The 22,167-nt window shown below is 43.0% G+C and overlaps 1 protein-coding gene across 25 annotated transcripts in view; it reads right to left on the reverse strand.

Annotated features, from left to right (window-relative positions):
- rimbp2 (RIMS binding protein 2) overlaps window positions 1-22,167 on the reverse strand; it is a 125,996-nt gene that overhangs the window by 10,580 nt on the left and 93,249 nt on the right. For 6 of the 25 annotated variants that reach the window (XR_005639501.1, XM_039803396.1, XM_039803391.1 and 3 more), the window contains 18 exons: window positions 22,119-22,139; window positions 19,609-19,813; window positions 18,224-18,372; window positions 17,647-17,726; window positions 16,194-16,303; window positions 15,241-16,113; window positions 12,051-12,223; window positions 10,591-11,256; window positions 9,964-10,113; window positions 9,175-9,336; window positions 6,745-7,524; window positions 5,475-5,583; window positions 4,813-4,938; window positions 3,221-3,402; window positions 2,192-2,606; window positions 1,771-1,874; window positions 866-892; window positions 281-352 (listed from right to left, as the gene is read on the reverse strand). Coding sequence is in view for 24 of the 25 variants with exons in the window: in XM_039803396.1 (XP_039659330.1) it covers window positions 281-352; window positions 866-892; window positions 1,771-1,874; window positions 2,192-2,606; window positions 3,221-3,402; window positions 4,813-4,938; window positions 5,475-5,583; window positions 6,745-7,524; window positions 9,175-9,336; window positions 9,964-10,113; window positions 10,591-11,256; window positions 12,051-12,223; window positions 15,241-16,113; window positions 16,194-16,303; window positions 17,647-17,726; window positions 18,224-18,372; window positions 19,609-19,813; window positions 22,119-22,139 (4,404 nt within the window). In the remaining variant the exon portion in view is untranslated. Of the gene's footprint in view, window positions 1-280; window positions 353-865; window positions 893-1,770; window positions 1,875-2,191; window positions 2,607-3,220; window positions 3,458-4,812; window positions 4,939-5,474; window positions 5,584-6,744; window positions 7,525-9,174; window positions 9,337-9,963; window positions 10,114-10,590; window positions 11,257-12,050; window positions 12,224-15,240; window positions 16,114-16,193; window positions 16,304-17,646; window positions 17,727-18,223; window positions 18,373-19,608; window positions 19,814-21,577; window positions 21,774-22,118; window positions 22,140-22,167 lie in introns of those variants that run through there. The other 19 variants (XM_039803398.1, XM_039803392.1, XM_039803399.1 and 16 more) reach the window with 19 other exon arrangements.

Genomic DNA, 22,167 nt, shown 5'->3' on the forward strand with positions numbered 1-22,167 from the left:
TGACTGAAGTTTCACAGGGAGATTGTCATGCATACACAAGACCTGGAAATGCTTAAACTACAGTTTTGTCAACGCAGAAAATGAAAAAAATATATATTTTACTTCCGGGACCTTGGATGCCAAAATGAATCCTCCCACTTCACAACTCTATGAATGTTTTTATGTAAAACTGTAGTACACCTGTAAGGATGCGTTGTGATCTAAATAGGGTAAAAAAAGAAGAAAAAAAAACAGAAAAAGATGCTCAACAGACATGGAAGTAGAAATGTTTTACACTTACATAGTAAAAGCCATCTTCATCTATTTCACCAAAAACTGTGATGACGTCACCGGCACAAAAAGTCAGTTCAGCCTGTCAAAGAAGAGAGGTGAGATCCATTTGGCTCGGTCTACTTTTTCTTGTTGTTTACAGCAGTATACGTGTGCACAAGACTTTCCAAAACATCAAATGTACTGGGGTTTGATGAGTTTGAAATGCTGTGCTTCCTTCTCCAAATCAATGTGATGCATCGTTAACACGAGTGTCAATTCAGTCTCGGCGGACAGACTGTTGCAACTGCAAATGCATCAAATGTTGGAACTTTGAAGACAGGATTGCAACAACACTGGGCACATCTGTCCTACGGGATTCTCGAGAACACACAAACCAAACATAGCATGTACAGTATGTAGGAGACAGGTCGACACAAAAGACCAAACCGAGGAGGGGAGATGCTGGCTCAGGCAATGCATGATGGGCTGTATTCATGACTGCCGGGGACAGTCATCTGAAGCCCACCTCCTCGTTTGCAACTCCAACAAACGGGAGAGGAAACACACACACACACAGAGCAGACAGTACCGTACCCTCCTCACCCTCACTCACCTCCTCATTCAGTCTGTTGCCCTCATACTGTGTCGGTGGCAGTGCCAATAGAAAGGTGAGAGTAAGTGAACGGGGGGGCAAAGAAAACAGCACGGGAAAGTAATTCAATCCTCTAGCTTAGATAATGCTAACTGTAACTCCCCATTCTACCCTCACCTGTGTACATATTGCCCTGAAGCGCACTTAAAGGAATAGCTTGACCTCATCTTGCGGATTGATACCACTCACGTGAAGCTACAGCTGGGAGATGGTTAGCAGGGAGAAACAGGTAGCCTGGTTCGGTCGGAAGGTAACCAAATCTGCCTACCAGCATTTCTAAAGCTCACTAACAAACACGTTATATCTCGTTTGATCTGTACAAAAAACGAAGTGTAAAAAAGTTTTTATTGTACAGTATGTGTCTATATTCTATTTGTCTACTGAATGTCTACTACTACATGTCTATTTGTTGAATGTATAGAGAGTTAACACCTACCGAAGTCAAATTCCTTGTGTATGTAAGTATACTTACTGACTCTGATTCTGATTAGTGGGCTTTGGAGATGCCGGTAGGCAGCTTTGTTAAGTTTTGACATAGCCAGACGACCTGTACCCCCCTGCTTCCAGTCTTTGTGCTAAGCTAAGCTAAGCTAAGTGTCCTCTGGCTGTAGCTTCACATTCAGCAGGCGGACACGAGAGGGAAACTTCTCATCTCACTCTGCAACAGAGTGAATAATCCTGTTTCCCAAAATGTCAAACTATTCCTTTAAAATCGAAAATTGATTAAACAAAACATTAAAAGTCATCATCTTTGTGCGTGTGCATCTCAACATATCGTGTGCATTTTATGCATGTTTTTAACATGATGGTGATTACAGAGAATGGTCAAGACAAAGAGCATAGCTGGAGCCACAGGAGGACAGTACCTCTACATCAACGTTAGGGGAGCTCTCTCGGGGGTCATAGTCGTACAGAGCCACCATCCTCCGTGTGGACATTGGATGTTGGCGGCCACTCCGCCTGTTCCTCTCTGTGAATAGGAAAATTACCAACAGACAACAATAAGATTACTCACTGGGAATATTTTTAAAAACCTTACGGAAAGATGTGATGACCGGTGACGACGCATGATAGCCGTGCAAGTCCAACAAACTTTGCAATCTGATCATCTGGCTTGCAAGGTAAACTACTCCAATGTTCATAGTTAAGGAAAGCTTAGTGACAGCAAATATAGTGGACATGAGCTAAAAGCAGTTCACAGATGAATAAGGATGGTGAGAAGTGGGGGAGGAAAAAAAGCAGTAAAGATGAAGCAGAGAGCAGAAGAGCAGCTCACTGGACACAGACCTCTCTTGGACTTTCTGGACCTGCGATTTATTGAGCGGCCATCTTTGAAACGGTCACAGTTCACTTTACAGGAAAGCAGAAACAAAACATAATTAAGTGGGAAGAGCATAGAAAAGGAGAAATGTGTCAGTAAAAGCATTAGTAAAGCATTGAGTTGGTCAGATACATACAGAGGGTACTGTATGTATAGGTGCAAAGTTAAAAAAAAAGAAGGTGATTTGGTCCTGAAGGAAAATGACGTCTCACCTAACTTCTCCACAGGAGTGTTGAGTGGCAGGAAGCCCTGTTTGAGGAGCTGGTCCATCATGTCGTCGTCCTCCGTTTGGATCTCAGAGACCATGTTACAGGGGATCAGACCCACGCGGTCTCGGACCTCCGCCCTGTAGAAGCCGTCTGTGTCTTTATTCCCAAAGACCTGAAGCAACGACAAAAGAGTCAGGGGAGGAAACGCAGCCAGAAAAAAAAAGGACAGATGTTATAAAAAACCTGCAACTAGGATAGGCAAAGATGACTACTATTGACATGTAATCCTAAAGGCATTAGCTAAGACGGCATTTAAATCAGAGATATTCCGATACCAGTATTGCAAAAGCCTCCGATACTGCCTAAAATGCTGGTATTGATATTGGAAAGTACTGTAGTTCATGCACCGATCAAATACCAAGTAATTTAGCCCTGAAGAAAATCTACTTAAAGTATTTATGTTCTTTTTCCGTTATGACTCACTTTCAAACTGGATAATAAAAGAAAGTTCTATGGCATTCATTGTTTGCGTTTCCGAACAACAAAGATAGAAATAATATCACGTATTATACAGGGATAGTAGTATACAGCTGTTTAAACATACTCGGTATCGGCCCATACGCAAGTTCAGGTATCGGGAAGCAAAAAAATGGTATAGAACCATCTCTAATTTAAACATAAGGGTTTATAAGGAATCAAGCATAATTTTTCTGGTTTCTTTTTAGCTATGTTATGATATGCTATGAAACATAGATCTGTAAATCTGTGTAAGAATCAAGCCGCTACCTTGATGATCTGGCCCTCCTTGAATGGCAGCTCCTCATCAGCAGCGTCGGGGTTGGGCGACATGGACATGGGGTCGTAGTCGAACAGAGCCACGAACACACGGGTCATCTCCTCCGGCTCAGACTCCTCAAAGTAGTCCGGGGAGCGCCGTCCCCGCCCGTGACTGCGCCCGCCATAGCCGTCTGAAACATAGAGGAGGCCTCTGCTGCTACTACCAGCCTTATACAGCCACGCTGGCTGTAGAGGCAATGAGAGCAGAAGATGTCTCTTTGTTAGAGCTGACAGGGGAGAGGGCGATGAGATGCATGTGTGAAAAAAGAGCCAGAGATCGAATGCGATAATTATGCTTTTAGTTTGGAATTTTTTTGATTCCAGTTTGGGAACGATATTCCTGTTGTGTTCACGCGCTAAAAGCAAAAGGATGCTTTTAAAAAATAATAAATAAAAAAAGGGCTCGGTGCAATCGTAGCGGGGTTCTTCGTTCACACATCTCTGCTTGCTGGCGTGACAGTCTCTAAACATCATAGCACAGTGATAGCACGGTACAACACAGCACAGACAGGGAGCACATGTCAAGCAGTTGTTTTGGGGTGCAAGGGGAAACTGAATGACACCAGGAGGACACAAGTAACACTGCTACTATTGTTCATTGCTGTTTCACTGCCTTATCTCACAGAGGCTGATTTTCAACATGCATGCTTTCCCGACATCAGACATGAGCAGGAGAACATTCCTACATCAAATGCAGGTGTGCGGTCATGCTTTAAGGCCACATCTGGAAACAATGTGCAGCGAAAAAAAAGGGCAAAGGAGGCACGTTCCCAAGGGAGATAGCACATCAAATGCCCCGGCAGTTCCTGGCAATGCCGATATCAGTGAGGGGGAAGGGATGAACCTGATATCAGTTCCCCATGCTTCTCATGGATCACCGTATTACATGTTTCAATGGCAGATTGTAAGTCTGAATGATGGCTCACGGATATATTGCAACCAATACTAACTAAGCAACTGAAATGAGACTCTTTTTTTTTTTTTTTTTTTTTTTGAAAGATGTCAAATGTGCTTCGATGGTGTAAAACGTGTTTGACTTTGATGGCAGCGGAGTTGATGAATGTGCAACCGAGTGCTACCATCAAGGCGGTCTTTCCTTCTCACTGTGTTGTAAACGGCTCATGCAAAATTAAAGCAAATGGGCTACTTGCTCAAGAAGGCGGGAGGAGAAGGAAAAGAGGAGGTGGCGAAGAAGCTAAGGAAGAGGAGGGCGGGCTAAATTGTGGTCGGGTGGTGGGAGAGTAGCCTGAATATGGAGGGTGAATGGGAAGAGTAGGAGTGAGTCTGGGTTTCTTGGGATTGAAGGTGTAGGAGTACATACAGGGAAGGGATTTTCATTCTCCAAAAAACGGGAAAAGTGGCCAGTCTTGTTTTCCCCCGTCAGCTTTATTCAGCTAAGCTAAAGCTAAATTAAACAAAGCAGTTAACTGTCCAGCACAGAACAAAGACCACCATATATCACTGCATGTGTTCAAGAATGACTCTTGGCCTTTTTCTGGCCTTGTCAAGGGTGAATTGTCATTGTCAGCTGCACCACATACCATATTGATCCTCTGAGGACATAGATCGCCATATCCTTCGCCGAGCTACACTGCCATAGTAAACATCCTCCTTGACGGGTGAGAGGTTCCCCTCACTCCCCTCACTGTTACTGTCCATGGTGATCTCTACAGAAGACACCAATCACAACGTTACGGTCAGAGATCCCCCGCACACACACTCTGCTCTACCCCATGGCCCATTCACTCATGCTGAGACAGTAGGATGATGAGGTTTGCCCTGAGGTGGGGTTGGGGGTGGGGGGGGGGGGGTTGGGGGGGGGGGTACAAGGCAACAGGTTTCACTCTGGAGTCACTGGGTGTAAAACAGCAATGCTTGCACTGTTGCGAGCAGGTCAAATTGGGCGGACATGTAAACATGTCAACCCACAGTAAACACAGGCATAGGGAGCGTATCTGGGATAACTTTCCTGCAAAACTGCATGTGAAGATTTGGCGAATCCAGCTCGTGAGGATGGACAGCTACAGGGTGTACAAACACCCCCACAGAATAACGGGCCTACATGGTTGTTTAAGCTCTATGGGAGAGATGTACAGCTCGGCTCACATGGGAAAGGGAAACACATGGTATAAATAGCACAAACATCAGTGGCCCTGCAGGTGGGGGGTGGTGACGCGTCTCCTCGTGTGGTGACCTCACTAACCAATGGATGGGATGGGCCGCTGCTGAGGGGGGTTGCCGATGTGAACCGGCCTCCTCCCTGAGTGCTCCAGGCGATCAGCGCTCCCATGTGATGCTGAGTTCCCAATGATCTTTAGAGTAAAAAACAAAAGTCGAGCCGTTAGAACAAGGAACCACCTGCTTCGTGAAGATAAGTCAACATTTAAAAAAAGAACCCCACAGTCCTGTTAAAACAACATAAAAACCATAAGAGCAAATGATGTGACTTCCATTTGTCCTTAGGGAGGCAAAATGATAGTACAAACAAAATCCATAAAAACAAGAAGGAAACCCAACAAACCATCAAAACAAGTAAATCAAATCAACCCCCGACACAACAACATGGACTGGGGGGTAAGGAAGGAAGTCACATGTTTAGCTAAAGACCATTTGTTTGGTTTGTTTTGTTCTGTGCATGTCAGCTCCGTGATGAGAAAAGAAAGCAAATGGCAGCACAAAAGACAGAAATGATGAGAAAAGAACAGAGCAAAAGAGTGGATGAAAATACAAAGAGTAACAGCGGAGTGGTGAGTGTGATCGAGGAATGGATAAAGATGTAGTTAGACGAGCAAAGCCATTACAGCTTCAGCCTGGGGCTTTGTATTACAAGAATTGAAACAGTTGAGTTATGAAAATAGATGATGAATGAGATCTTTTTTTTTGGGATGAAACAAGTGAAAGAGACAACAAGAGATGATGCGTATGGGTCGGAGGCTAAATGAATCACCGCAGGCTGCAGAAGTCGTGATCTGGCCTCATTTTATGTGTGAAGCAATGAAAGATGGGAGATGCTGAAATAAAGCTCCAAGCACAAGGTGGAGCGATACGACTGCAGCTCAAGAGGGCGAGACATGGAGAGCAACAAATGAAGCCGGCAGACAGAAGGCAGAGGAAGAAAAGACGGGAGCTGCACGTCCCCATGCACTGCACTCGAGACTTTCCTTTAAGTGGAACCTTTCCTCTCAAAGACATGAGAAGTCAAAACTTAGCTAAATGGCCTTTAGGTAATTATAAAGCTTTACTTTAAAATCCACCGGACATTCTGAGTACAAGCAAAGTAACTCACACAAAATAAAACATCAAATCAGACCAACCATGAACCATGTGATAAACTTGTCATAAAATGAAAAACAAAATGCCAAATGAAAGAAAGAAAACGCGGGTAATCATAAAGAAAAACAGACAAAATTTAAGAACACAGAATGGCTGCAGCTTGCTGATGGAAAGTACAGCAGAAAGTCTGAATCACACACCAGCAGCTGGTCCCGGTTGAGCCTGGCCAAAGACTGGGCCCTAGCCTCCCTGTGGGGGCTGTAATAGACCCTGTCCAGCTCGTTGAGCCTGCCCTCGCTCAGGGCCCCTTCCCTGGGGTAGTTTCGCTGACCGGCCTCCCGACCGGGCCCAAAGTGCTCCCTGTTCCTAAAGTCGCCTGTGTGTACCGACTTGGCTGCAGTCCGTGGGATGTCAGAGAACTCCTCCTCTACGCTGCACTGGCGGGTCAGAGTTCTTTTACGGCCCATAGCCAGCGCCCGCCTTTCTACGGGGCCTTCACAGTGAATGACCTGCACGGGCCCCCGCATGGGGCTACCGTGAGTATAGTACCCTCGATAACCCCGGCCTAGAGAGCCTTCTTCCTCACTGCCACAGTCTAAGCCGCTGTCGGGACTCTTGGTGCTCTGGCGGTTGGGTCGTACCAAGCTGCGGTCGTCCGCGTTGTAGCAGTAGCGGCTGTCAGTGAAGCGAGGGGAGGAGCGCTGACGCTGCAGGTAGCGGGAGTTCTTGCCAGGGGCGTGACGGTCGTGCACGCGGGTGTCCTGGGGGTACATCCTCCGCTGAGTGTGTGGCGTTCCCGGCCGGCTGTCCTCTTCGAAACACAGTCGCTGGCCCATGCTGTCCACGCAGTCCGAGTCTTCCTCGGCCACCTCGGGGATGCTGTGGAGGCGCTTGCTGCGGAGCGACCTCTGCTTCACCACCTCCCTCTGGAGGTCCCAGCAGTCCCTTTCCTCGGCTAAGTCCTGACGCTTGTAATATGCCTTTAGTTATGACCAGGAGGCAAAGTTCCACAATTTCACAGTTCAGTTAGTCAGTTCAATTCAAAAGGTTCAGTTTAGATTTTTTTTTTTTTTTTTTTTGTGAGGAGGGTTGAAATGTTTTTTTTTTTCGGAGGTTTAGAACAGGCAGGAAACAACACAGTACAACAAATGAACAAATGGGGGGGAAAGACAAAATAAAGACAGAATTAGTTATTTGTGGCAATGTAGTAAGACATGCAGTCTCATTCCGTGAGGAGAAAATGGCATGCTCTGAACAGGAATCTCAAACTGAGCGTGGGCACAGAGGTTAAATGTAGAAAAAGTGAATTTCACTTGTGAGAAATTAGAAATTACCCAAACAAAAAAACAAAAGTGAGTGGCAGGTGTAGTTAGTGCCACAGGTGAGGGATGAATGAAAACATCAATGTGGATGAAATGGAAAAAAATAAAAATACAACATGAAGCTGAGTAAGTGGAAGAATCGGCTTACACATATACTGTTTAAGGACACTTCTGTAGCAAGAATATCAACTGTAGTATATGTTGAGAACGTCCGTCGATGTGCTCACAGAAAACAAATTTGACAATTCATCTTCAACTATTACCTTAACGGTATCTATATAAAATGATTATGATTAGATCATAACTGCAAATATTTTAAAATAATAATGTGTTTACAGGAATATAAAGGTGGGGGGAGGGGTGTTTAACGTGCACCAGGGATTTACAAATAGATGGCGATGACAAAAAGGAGATTCAGCATTGGTTTATTAAAAGAGGTAATACACTAATGATTACCCCTCATGAACACATCACTGTACACATTTAACTGGATAAAAACAGGGATAACCTAACCAAATGACTTTGTACTGACTTCTACTTTAATACAGAAGACCAATCAGCAACTAATGTTTACCCCTCACTCTCATAATGTGATACGTTTCTTTTTTTATATCATGATGGCAGATTGCCTTTTCATCCACACATGCCCACACATCCCCACTGACAAACCAAATGAAGACAGGATCATGTACCGACAATGTTAACATGTACATACACAATAGAGAAATTAAACCTTAGGACATGACAGACATGAACAAAGGTGAATATTTCCATTTAAGTACTCACTTAAATGAGATTCCCATATGCACTTGATGATCCTTTGATACAGTACAGTATATTAAAATATGCACTTCAATATCACATTTGACTTTAACGCTTGTAACACTCCTTTGGTGCGGTATAAAGAGCATCAAAATGCAATGCAAACCATAACAAAACCTTGTGTTTTTTTGTTTATAGCCTCCCCCCACCCCCTTTAGCATGCGGTATAGTAATGTATACACAGCCATTCCCATGAGATCAGCCTTGAATGACTACAGCAGTGCTGGAGGGGTAGGGGGGGGTGGGGGGGGGGGTTGGAGCAGGCTGGGTTTGGAGCAGGCTGGGTTGGTGAGGCTGACTCAGCTAACACAAGGCAGGGGAGCTCAGCCAGGCAAAGCCACGACGGGCCTGGTTGTAGAGCCTGGGAGAGAGAACGGGTACCTCTACAGGTGGCAAGACCCTCCCTCCCTCCAAAAGCCCCTGTCTTCCCCACCGTCCTCTGTCCTCCCCCTGGCCACTACAGACTGAAAGGTGTGCAGTATGTACCTTAAGAGTGTTGTGAGAGTTGATACTGCGCCTACGGCCCTCCTCCAGTTGCATCTCAGAGTAAAGATCTTCCTCATCTTCCTCCATTATGTCGGACAGGTCCGAACCCCGGCTACTCTCCGTGTGGTACTCCTCACTGTGGCTGTAGTGGGGATGATGGTGCTAAGGGAAAACAAAGAGAGAGAACGTTGAAAGGGAGCATACTGGGTAGAGATCAACATGTTTTAAATTCTTATCTTCATATATTGGTGACATCTAGGGTGCTGGATTATGTGGCAATACTCACCATTACCAAAGAGACGAAAGGAAAGTGTCTACACTCTACAGAGACTCAGAATACCACAGCACTGTCTGATTAGCACCAAATGCTGGCACCTAAAGACTCGGACAACTCAATATAAGTGCAGAAGCAGCTATAAACTCCAAATCGGCTGGCCAACATGCAGAAAGCCAGTATGCAGTGTTCACAAAGTGTTGTGTGTGTTGGTGAAAACTCTCGTATTGCTAAAATTATGCAAACGTGTTGCCAAAGTAAACTGGATTAGTTAACGCTTGGTAACGACTTTTCCTCCTTCCCTTAAAAGTATTTATTTGAAAAGAAATGATGTATACAAGATTCTAAAAAATATCATTTGGATGCAACACAGATGCAGACATCATTACAAGGGGCTTCATTTTAATATGATGGGATGTGATTTCATTCAACTTGATTTTGCCTTCATATAGGTACCGATTCCACATTCTTCCTAGAAACAAGTGATATGCATTCACTAATAGTCTGTAAAGTACCTGTCTGCCCAACTCTGAGCCTCTGAGGAATTCATCCACCGAGGCTCCTCTTCTCCTCGCATGAGGTGAGACGTAGCCATCCTCCTCCTCGTCAGAGTTGAGTGGATGCAAGGCGTTACCTCGCTCACTAAAGATGTTCCTTTTCTCAACCTGATGAAGAGGAAATATGTTAGACATTTAGATTGAACAGGAAAATACTTTGAACATCTATTTCATTAGACATGGCCGTGGGAGAGGGATGAGTAGGTCAAAAGTTGCAACAAATTGCCGCACACTGTCTAACTTGCAAAGATAAATTTAGTGGCAACGTTTCGGTATTGGCTTTTTGCCTGATGAAGATCTAGTACCGAAACGTTGACATTAAATTGGTCTTTGCAAGTTAGACAGTGTGTGGGACTTTCTTGCAACTTTAGACATTTAGATGGAAAAGAGATCTAAACGTAAAAAAAAAAAAAAAAGAAGCCAATACTTGTTTGTTAATGGCTTTTACAAGTGAAATCATCTTATCATCCGGACAGTTATTACCATACGCATAATGACAAATCTGATTTCCAGGCCATGCTAGATTCCATCATGTTTGCATGAATACTGTTATAATATAATTTTTATAATTAAATCCCCACACACCTGGTTGCCCTCGGCAAACACTCTCTGGGCAGCTTCCCTGGCCATGGCCTTGGCGATGGTGTTGGGGATGGGGACTCCCTGAGGCTGTGGCAGGATCCTCTGAGGAGAGGGCGATCGCCGTGGCTGGAAGTGCGGCGGCTCCAGGTTGGGTCCACGCATGGGAGGCAGCGGCGAGGGGGATCGCTCCCAGGGCTGGGCTGTGCGCAATCCCACCTCATGCTCTTTGGTTTCGGGCTCTCTGGCACTTACTAACGGTTTGGACTTGGGCATGGGGTGGCACTGGAAATGAGGCTGGGGATGAGAAGGGGGTTGGCAGACGGGCTGCGAGTGCGGCTGTGCGTGGGGCAGCGTGTGGGGCTGGGTTCGAGGCAGAGGCTGCACCTGGGGCTGAGGATGATTCAGGGGGTACGTCGACGGATAAGGAGGATGGGTTTGTGAGTGTGCCGGATGGGACTGCGGGAGCGCCATAGTGTGGGATGGTGCAATGGTTCGGTGGGAGAGGCGTGGAGAGCCCAAGAGATTGTGCGGGATGACGGCCACGGGCGAGTCCTGGGACTCTCCTTGTGTTGATAACGTCCTTACAATGAGTTCCCTGGCCTCCAGACACTGGATCCTGTTTAACTCCACAGTCGTATAGTCTGCTGTGGGGTATAATACCTCTGCTATCTGTATTCACAAAGGAGAGAGTCCTTACCAAAGGGCAATTCAGAACGACAGCATACAAAAGAATTTACTCTGTAACCCCAACCATCATACAAACTGCATGCATTTCTAGCTCTTGTATCTGTTGGCTGATATTTAAAAGAAAATGTTTTTCCTCTATCCAGCATTTTGATTTTGGTTTCAAATTAAACTGGACACTACTATGGTTGATACAGTAGACACATTTACAAACACACACACACACAAGCACGCACGCACGCACGCACGCACACACGCACACAGGTTTGTGGCACTATCTTTGTGGGGACATAATGCATTCCCTAGCCCCTTACCCTAACCTTAACCATCACAACTAAATGCCTAACCTTAACCCTTACCCTCACCCTAACCATAACCTAATTCTAACCCTAATCCTAAAACCAAGTCTTAACCCTCAAACAGCCCTTTAAACTTGTGGGGTCCAGCATTTTGGCCCTACAAAGCTGTCAGGACCCCACAAGTATGCTGGACTCCCGGTTTTTGGACCCCACAAATATAGTTAAACTAGCCCACACACACACACACACACACACACACACACACACCAAACACAACAGCTCCTTGTGGAAAAGGAATGTGATACTGACGCAGCACCATGGGGCCTGCGATGCTTGTCCCTCGGGGCTGGTTATTTCAGCATTATATAATTTCTCCAGGAGATGGCAATAAAGCACTACTCATAAAAGTCACAGCTGAGGAAGGCAAAGGCTACCTTTTTCTAAGTACTGTATTATAACACTTGTTCTGACATTTGGTACCTTTTGTCCCTTTGTGCACACGGCATAGCCAATCACACTGGCACCGTTGGAGGTTCCTGAAGACGTCAGAGGCGGCGGCTTCCATCTGACCTGCAGGACCCCCGGCGTCTGACCACACTGGACCTGCACCTCCTGGGGAGGGAGAGGGGGCCCTGAGGAGCACAACACACACACTGGATAAGGAGAGAAAAAAAGATGGCTCAACAGTGGCTGAACCATTTGTGCCTTTTTGATCAAAACATAATGTGCTGACCTCGGTACTATGGACTTTCCACAGTTCTATTCAATAACCACTTCACAGCGGTGTGAAATAAAGCGATTCTCATTCTAGGTGAACGGTATTATATGTCTCTCATCTAAAGTACTGTAGACTGCCTAAACTTGTGGTATTTGTGTATTCAAAACATAATGTATACTAAATTCCAAATTATTCTAAAAGCATTTTCAATTTCACTGAAATGAACAGCTGGTATGTGCTGTGATACACTGAGCCAGTGACAGCTGAATGAAGCATTTATATTGAAATATTATAATTTGTAGGATGATTTTGTTATATTTAAGCTCATCTCTGTTCAGGTTCATGGTGTGTATTCCGAGATTCATTCATATTCGTATCGGGCGCAGGCGTCGGTTGAAAAAGCCAAGTTTGCCAACATGCGGCCATCAGTGTATGTACAGCAATATCCTGTTGCCAGATTCTCGCTGACATTATTCTATGGAGAAAAAAAACAGTTTGCTATTTCCACAATCTGTCAGTGCTGCCTGCATACTAAACAACATACCCATCTGTGCGGTGCTGCTGCTCCCCTGCAGTCACACAGTGAGAGAGAGTGAGCAGACGCAGTCAGCAGTATCTCAGAGCTGCAACGTGCAGCTGTTTGTGTGTCCGAGACCGTAATCACATTTCTACGCCGACTGTCGGCAGACAACGCACAGTCTCGGAACAGCGGCAGTGGTTGTTTGGAGATTTCAATTCTCCGTCATAAACAACAAGCTCCTCTGAAAACTGAAACGAGTGTATAAATGAATATTTCAGTGGAGCCACTTTCATTAATACCGGACACAAACAGCAGGTCACTGATTTCCAGGCAGGGAATTGGCGGCTGCTCCGTATGACAAATATAAAAAAAAAGTTGTATCGCTAACAAGTAACAAAGTCACTTGTTTGAAGAACACATGCCGAGTGCGAAAGCCTAATAGTGCCGCCAGACACTGTCCTCCCTATTGACAACAGGTAGTTGTCTGCCACAGACACTGACACTATTTCAGACGCCTCTAATTAACATGTTCAATAGATAGATCATTTAATGAACTCTCAGCACGCCAACAGAAAATGTCACATCAAACTTCAGCCTCACTCTCTCCCTGTCCTCCCCTCTCTTTCTCCCTCACTACCTCTGTGTCCTCCCTTTATTCACTCCCTTGCAGCCTTTTTTCTACTCATTACTTGACTTCATACTCTCTCTGTTATGTCCCGTTTGACTTCCATTATCCCGGTACCTCAACAACGAGGGTTTCACTCTCCTTTCCAAGTTGAAAAAAAAATAACATTCCCAGCACTCATATAAAAAGCAACAATATGACATGTCTGAACCATATTTTATCTGCATCAACAATTAGCTAACTACACCCTACCTATAGATTTACACACACACACACACACACACACACACACACACGCACAAAGCATGTGTCATAAATGTAGCTGGCTGTGGAGACAATCATTTTTATTATATTCTCACATTAAAAGACTTCACGTAGCTACACAGTCAGGCTCTGAGACCCAAGTTAAGTGCTGGCAACAGCAAAGCATCACTAGGTCTCATGGGAGAAGAAATCCCAGAGATCTACACTCACTATTTACACTAATTTGGCTCCAAGAGACACTGTTTCCAGTGTTAAAGCTCCATTCAGCAAATGCTTCTATGATGTTTTCTCATTGCACTTTTCTTTTTTTTTCTTTTTTCTTTTCTACCATGCATGTGCCTTCTCGCAGCAGTACACACACAAATCCTTGAGGGCAATCTAAAAGTGGCTGGGGAAAAATGAAAATGGCTAAGATGTTTGTCAGGTTCGTAAATGTTTGTAAATGGGCTTGAAGCGTGTGGCAGAGTAAATAAATAGATTGCTGTGTTGGATTTATATTATCAGATGGCTTTCATTGTGAAATATCAGATGACTTTGAAACACAATATTAGACTACAAGAACAGCGATCAGATTGGGGGGGGGGTCAATGTTACCTCTTTATCATCACCTTTTACACAAAACCTACAAACTGACTGCATTTGCAAAAAACCTAACAAAAATGAGACTTTGGTTCAGTCCGAGTACTCTCGTCAACATTGTTTCCAGCCACAATCTGCATCTTTTTTTCAATGAAAAAGCTGTGATAAACCCGCTGTACACTACCTTCCAAGCACTATAGTGCATAAACATAGAGGGGATTTTGCTGCTAAAGAGCCAGATATTTTTCTCAGTTATTAAAAGAGACAAAAGGAGCTAAAAAGGAATGTTGGACTAACATTTGCCAGGTGGCCAAAAACATGCATCCAAAATGCTGGATGGGTACATAACCAACGATTTGCTAAACAGTTTACCTCAACACATTTGTACTGCCTCCAAGTGGCCAGAAAATCAGATAATGCAAGTTTAGGTTAAATTTTAGCATAACTTAAATCAATTTTGGCAGTATAACAAAACAAAGAGCCAGACTTAAGACTCTGTGAGGCTATACTTCATATACTTAATACTTGGAGCTAAATGACAACGTCAACATGCTAAAATGCTGATGTTTAAGCAGGTATAATGTTAATCATGTTCACGATGGTTAAAAGTCAGGGGATCATGAGAACACAAATTATTAGAATTCATCCTGAGGGGGCTATGAATACCTGCACCAAATTTCATGGCAATCCATCCATTAGTTGTTCATATAATTCACAATAAACCACAAATCTGTGTCGAGAAACAAACGAAAAAGAAGAAAAACTCCTAGAGTCATAAGGATACATTCTCTGGTATCTGTACCAATTTCAGACTGGACCAAAGCATGCTAGCACAGCCAAAAATATCCCAGTAGGTCTAGACTTGAACTATACAACAATACACTGCATAGAAAAAAGTCCCTGCATTACTGGGGTTTACTGAACAGGTAAAAGTGCTAACGTGAGTAATGTTTTGGAGGCTGACCTGCAGGCTGAGTGCAGAACTCCACAGAGATTTCCCTCTTGTCCCTTTGACCCATCGGAAGCTGCCAAGGCACCTGATGTGGCTGCGCCACAACCTTCACCTTGTAAACTGTCATGGACTTCAGGTTGAAGAACTTGTATTTATAGCCCCCCGCCTTGACCATGTCGTACTCTGCACCATTGAGGAAGATGGTGTGACTGTAGTTGCTGTTGCTGGGCATCCAAGAGAGCTCAGCAGAGACCTGCGTGATGCTGTCCACCCGCAGGTAGTAAGGTGCCACCACCACATCCTTTCCTACGAGCAGAGTGCACCGGAGCTCGTCCGACGGGCCCCGGTCGGTGATGCTCTGCACTGAGATGCGGTAGGTGTTGGTGGCCAGATTGAGCTTTTCAAGAAGAGACTTTGTCCTGCCCCCGTAGGGGACACTCATGCGCACCTCCTTATCCACCAAGACATTGTAGCCACTGATGGAGCCCCAGCCCGGTGGGACCACGGGAGGATCCCAGCCAATAATCACACTCTTGGCCAGTTGTTTAATCAGGTTGATGCGGCGGGGATAAGGCACAATGTCTTCACCGACCTCGTCAGTGCTGACATCCAAGGTTCCTGTCCCGTTGCTGGAGGAGCCCAGGAGGTCCATGCCCAAGCTGCTGGTGCTTAGACAGTCTAGTTTACTGTCCGACAGCAGGCTGCTTATGCTCGTTCCCGTTCCTGTGCCGAATTTCAGTCTCTGAGGCCCCAGGCTACTGTGGTTGAGGTAGCCAGGTTCTTTAGCCACTGTGTCCCTGTGTTGGGCAGAGGGTGTCTCCGCATCTTGGACAAATTCCACAAAATTGGATGGGACGAGTCCCCGCTGTCCATCTAGCAGCTCTCCTGACAAAACAAAATAGTAGATAGTTGGTATTGTGGAGATATTTAAATAAAAGATGAAACACTATCGAGGCAGGTCAGACCTTCGTAAAAGCCATCCTCATCCATCGTCCCATAAACGTAGAGGTACTTCCCTGCCACCAGGGGCAGCTCTGCCTCAGGATGCTCATTAGGCCCGTCATAAGGATTGTAACTACCGCGGAAAAACATGAACAAACAATTCAACTGCAGAAGTGTTATATTTTACACATATTTCTTTTTACAATTACTCTACATCAGGGTTCTTTTATGTCAACTGCTACAATTCTGTAATATGTATGTCAAGGGAAAAGTATCTGCTGAATGCTGCTTTGAAAACATAAAGTTTGTTTCTATTTTTTAGCTATTTATTCAGTTTTTTGCTGTTGTTTTTTTTTTTTTACAAATATAAGAGAGCTGAGGACAGTGTGGGTTGAAAGCTCAGGCCCTGTTTCATATATTTGTGCTCTGAGGATTCCAATTATTTTTTTGTGCTGACAGGTAATGTTCCTTACAGATAGAAACACTGAATCATCTTTAAGACCACAGCCTAAAGCTCTGTTGGAGAAAGCTAATAATCTTAGCAAGATGTGTCCATGACTTGTCCACACTGAGCAGCCAGTTCAGTTGACTGTAATTTAATATAATTACTTTTTATTTTATGCTCTTTATTGATCCCCAAAGGGGAAAATTACAATTTACACTCTGTTGTTAATACACACTACACACATGCCTGAAATACACACAAAATACACACACACACACGCACTAATGGAGAGATGTCAGAGTGAGTGGGCTGCGACTGCTGAACAGGTGCTCTGAGCTGTTGGGGCAGTGGGGGGGGCTTCTCTCCAGCTACCAGTCCACCTCTGTACTTTGGTCCGTACGGGGACATGAACCAGCGACCCTCTGGTTCCAAACCAACTCCCTACAGACTGAGCTACTGCCTACTCGCTTGTTAATTATCACCCTCTCTTAGCGTGTTCGGGGGGGTTGTGTTATGTTAGCACAAAGCTCCTTTTAACACTTACTCTGAAAATGCACTGAAACCAGTCAAAATATTTTGACCACGTCTTTTTTTTTTTCAACACTTTTGTTGCTTTTCCCCTAACTTTTCTGTCGCTCTTTTCTGCCCTTTTTTGGCCTTTTCTGAAGATTTTGTTTGTCATTTTTTAACGTTCTTTTTCTTCAAAAAATTGAATAAAACACCCAAATTCAATGAGAGTAGTGAACTGATCATTTATTTTACTTGTGCATGGTTGTAAGGAACCATCCACATTATTATATTTTGCCAATTTGGTTGGAAGAAAACCCAAATGTTCTGATATAGATTTGACCCGAAGACAAGGAGGGTTAAGAACTTGTTGGAAACAGTAAAGAGTCTCATCCTGCACTGACCTGATTACAAAATCCAGGAGGAGGTTGTATTTGTTGTCAGTGTTTAGTGTTTCAAATGAAAGAAGGTACACTGTGAAGTAGTAGTAGGTGAATAAGTAGTTGTGTGTTGTGTGTACGTACCTGTACCGAGCAATACACAGACGAACCTTCCCCGTAAACCTCAGTTTGGACCTGGTAGTTGAGCTGAGCTCTTTGTCCATCTAGAAAACACGGGGAAAAAAACTCACAAATAACCCTATTTTCAACATCAAATTCTCCTTCTCTGTGTTTTCACCTTTCACCTCATATTCAGAAAACCAGAGTGGCAAGCGTTCAAGCTTGGTAAGTCAAAAGGATTTTGCAACAAAGCGAGTTTCGTATAAAAATGCCAAGATGTTCAGAGATACTGAGGTATGTGTCTGTGCTCTGGAATTTGCATAAAGTCTTACAAAAAAGTAAACAAAAAGCACATAATATAAATATTTCTATTTTTTACAACAGGATTTCATTTAGGTAAACAGGGCTAAACTAAAAAGTTGTTGGGGATTCTTTTCTATTACAGCCCACATTGTGGTTTTGGATGTTCAGTTTGAAGTTCGTTAGACACATTTCTTTTCTATAGATGTCATTGCAAAGTGAAAATGGAGAAATGTGCAACAAAGCAAAAGCCATATGGGCCACAAACTATCAGATACCTCAAAAAAACACTATCAGATACCTCCGAGTGGGAAGCCCGTGCTGGGCTGCTGACTCGGCCGCGAGTGAGGAATGTTGGCTTGACAGAGAGGAGCTCAGGCTTGTCTCCACTGATCTGGAGTGGTCGAATGAACTCAGATATCAAAGATCTGCTTGTTGGAGCCTCATTGCCTGTGGAACAAACAGAACTTCTCTCTCACCAGATCTTCACATCACAATGTAACAGAACTTAAATCAAACGTGTGACCAAAAGAGAGAGCGATGCAGAAAAAATAAACAGTATCTCAACATTTTAACATTGTGTAGCGGTAATTGACATTATGTAAACATGAGGCTATTGTTTTAAAATGTAATGCAAAAAAACAAAAACAGTGCAAATACCAGTAATAGTATCCATACTTAATAACCAGCTGATTAGGGCTGCCTTCATGCTGAATGACTTATTTCCAAGAAACGTGTGAGCACATCTCTGGTAAAAACAAGATTAAAAGTGGTGCTTTTGCATGATTCTTTGTGGAGAAATTCAGTTTTAGATTAAATTAGATTAATTCAGATTAAATCAACTAATACGTCAGTCGACAAAATCATATGAGTGTTAGTCGACTGAGAATGTTTTTAGTTGAGGACAGCCCTACAGCTGATTGTATGTTGTTTACATATATTAGGCATTAACCTGCAGTAAGATGTGATGATCTACTAACTCTCCTTTTGAAGGTACTGCAATTTAAATATATGTTTTTGAGCAGGTGTCATTTAGGTCGACATTTCACAGTACTGTACTCTTTTGTAAAAAAACTATTAAATAAAAAGATATTTAATAAATTAAACTTGATAGCAAGAGCTGAAGGATACTACTGTAATTAGTGAAGCATTTGGGAATTAACAAAAACAAGTCGAAAACAAACAGAGAACAGGTTTTGCCAGCTAGAGGCTATTTCTCACTGTGATTGATTATTTCATAAACAGTTTGTGTTTACTGCGGATTAAGTCCGAAGCCTCACAGACTTCTAATTTCAGCTGCAATTCTTTCCATTATGAAGGAACTGACTCCTCTTAATATGTTCAGTGTGCAGTTACTGCCAGCAGCTCTCACGTGACAGAAATGATGCATTTATTCAATTGCACAGCGCTTTAGTAAGAGTGGGCTACATCAAGCAACATTAATGTTTTTTTATTATTTATTGTAAATATAAGTAAATATCCCATAAAATGAAGATCAATACATATTTTGTTAATACATTTATAATGTATTAACTTTAGTTCCAAATGAAATGTCAGCCCCTTGGAAATATGAAGAAAAAAAAATCAATATTACTATTTATTTTGCTAAAAATACTTATATACTGATATATGAGCAATGAGACATATCGGAGTAAAAGAAAACAAGAGATACGGATAAGATCCTACCTTTTCCTATGGGGGCAGCCAGTCCATTAAGGAGCTGTGAGAGGGATTTGTTGGGCGACCCAGGAGATTCACATAGAGTTAGGGGTTCAGTGCTGAGGATATCAAACTTCCCAGCCTGGAGCCGGAACTTCTCCAGCTCTTTTGACAGGAGGTTGAACTGCTCACTCTGAGACCGACATTTTTCCTCCAGCTCGCGGACTTTGGCCTGATGGTGTTGAGGGAGGAGAGTCATCAAGAGAGGAGTGAGAGACAGAGAGAGAGAGAGAGAGACAGACAGAAGGACAGACAGACAGACAGGGGCAGGGAGAGAAATGATGGGAAGCAAAGGAAAACAACAGAAGACAAAATAAGGAAACCACAGGATGCAGGACGGAATATTCTGCACAGAGAAATACTAGAGTACTGTACACACAGTACAGTAGATACGTATACGATGCTATACGTCTACTGTCTACACACAAACAGAACATGGAATAAGATTTACTTTAGGACTTATAACATGTGGATTGGCCATTGCAGAGAAAAAACATGTTATAATGACTTGAAGACAGTATACGTACAAATCGCATGCACAACTAAAGTTAATGCTAATAATACTGAAAATGAAAAAACTTGTGTCTAGGCAGTATGCAAACTGCAGAGTGGCATAGAGGAGGAGGCTGATGATATTCTACATTTTTCTTATTGTCAAGTAATCCCTTGAAAAGACCAAAACCAACAATAATTTAGTCCTGCTAACAAATATTGTCTGTGGAGCCAAGGCCTGATATATCTTATTCCTCTTTGCCGTAGAGCTCCATTGTTGTCCAAAAGCTATTAAAATCACACCAATGAGCCACACTGTTGCACTGGGTAACATGTTCCTCCATTATGATGAACATGGGCATTGTGATTTAAGTCAATCCCACATACTGTACAGTATCCTGCTGCTGTAAATACTCAGCTAAGCAACAAATGTGTATTAATCTGCAGCTGAAAATAGTCCCCAGCAAATACATTATTTACTTCTGTTTGAGGAATATTTCCTAAAGACTAACATGCCAAACTGGGGAATTCTTTTTTGTTTGTTTTTTTAACAAATGGAAATATGTATTTGTGACAATACAGAATATCTGTTTGGAAAGATGTACATTGGGGATTAATGGACTTGGGGGAAGTTCGAAAATATTGTTGGTAGTGGTTGTTTCATAGGATTTGGTAACAAAAACAAATGTATAACATAACACCAGCTGTAAGCAGGAAACCTATTGCACAAACTAACACTGGGAAACTGAACATAATGGTTTGAGCAGATATAATAGAAATTCCAGGTGCTAGAGCACTATTTCTCAACTCACTTCTCAATCTGAAACTGCAACAATCTGAACCGCAGATGCTCTGGAGGACACTGAAGCTACCATGGAATTTTGTTTAGCACTGCCCAAAACACAGCAACGCCCCCTGCTAATACTCTATGCTATTCTGTCCATTTCATGCACACAGATTTTTTCTAGATATAACATGCTGTTAGCACACAGACACCAAAGGAATTCCTGCATTTGTGAACTAGAATAAGTAAATTAAGAGGTATTAGTTAATAGCATCATACAGTTCTCAGCTGTATGGCATGTACAGTTTGTAAAACACATGCTAAATAACATGCAATGCTACAACGAAAAAAGGATGACATGTACCACTGTTTGGCAATGTGATCTTTTGATAACAATACAGTCTTATAAACTCAGAAAGCTCTAATATCCACCGTTTGCATCAATATATAGACGTAATGAGTAATATTATGTAGATAACAAACTGAAAAGCTAAAATATCTGCAATACATTAGGACTTCCATACTTTTTATTGCAATTTATTTTACCAATAAAATAGATTTTCTGCATTAATTTATTGTAGTCTGATCTTTTTATTTGTTCACATCTAAAACACACACTTTTTAACACGTGTTTGGTCTTATGAAGTTAAATTTGCACACCTCAATGTGTTGATGGGCTTTGATTATGTGGGATTGAGGTCGGTCACTGAGGCCCCAGGCATTCCTCTTTAATTGAAGTCGATCCATATTCTGAATCTTTTCATCAATTGTTAAGCGAGTGTCGCTGAATTTTTCTTTATGATCAAGTCAGAAAGACCTCCAGTTTATGCTGTCAGTCATGTTCCAGACTTTCAAAAAGCTCTCTTTGATGGGAAATGTGAAACAGAGCTGAGTGGGTAGTAAAGCCCAAGAAAAGAAGCAGCCCTGAATATTTCTGAAAACCAAAGAGCAAAGAGCACACATCAGATTAGTTCTGGACTGATGTATGCTTTATGTTACCTTTTACCTTTTGAGTACCACTTATATGTGTATATATATATATATCGTGTTTATCATTAATACAAAACTTGTTTGTAATGTGGTGTTACATCACAATGCCTCCTGGGCCAAAGTAAACATAGGGGGTACTGTATACCCATATTGACTATACTGGGAAAGGTAAAAAGTGTCAAGTAAATAAATAAAAACAATTCTGAAATACCTGCATGCTGTCCAAGTGGTTCTGTATAAGCATAAACAAACACCCATTC

Source organism: Perca fluviatilis, chromosome 6 (assembly GCF_010015445.1).
Source record: "Perca fluviatilis chromosome 6, GENO_Pfluv_1.0, whole genome shotgun sequence".
NCBI classification, from domain to species: Eukaryota; Metazoa; Chordata; class Actinopteri; order Perciformes; family Percidae; genus Perca; species Perca fluviatilis.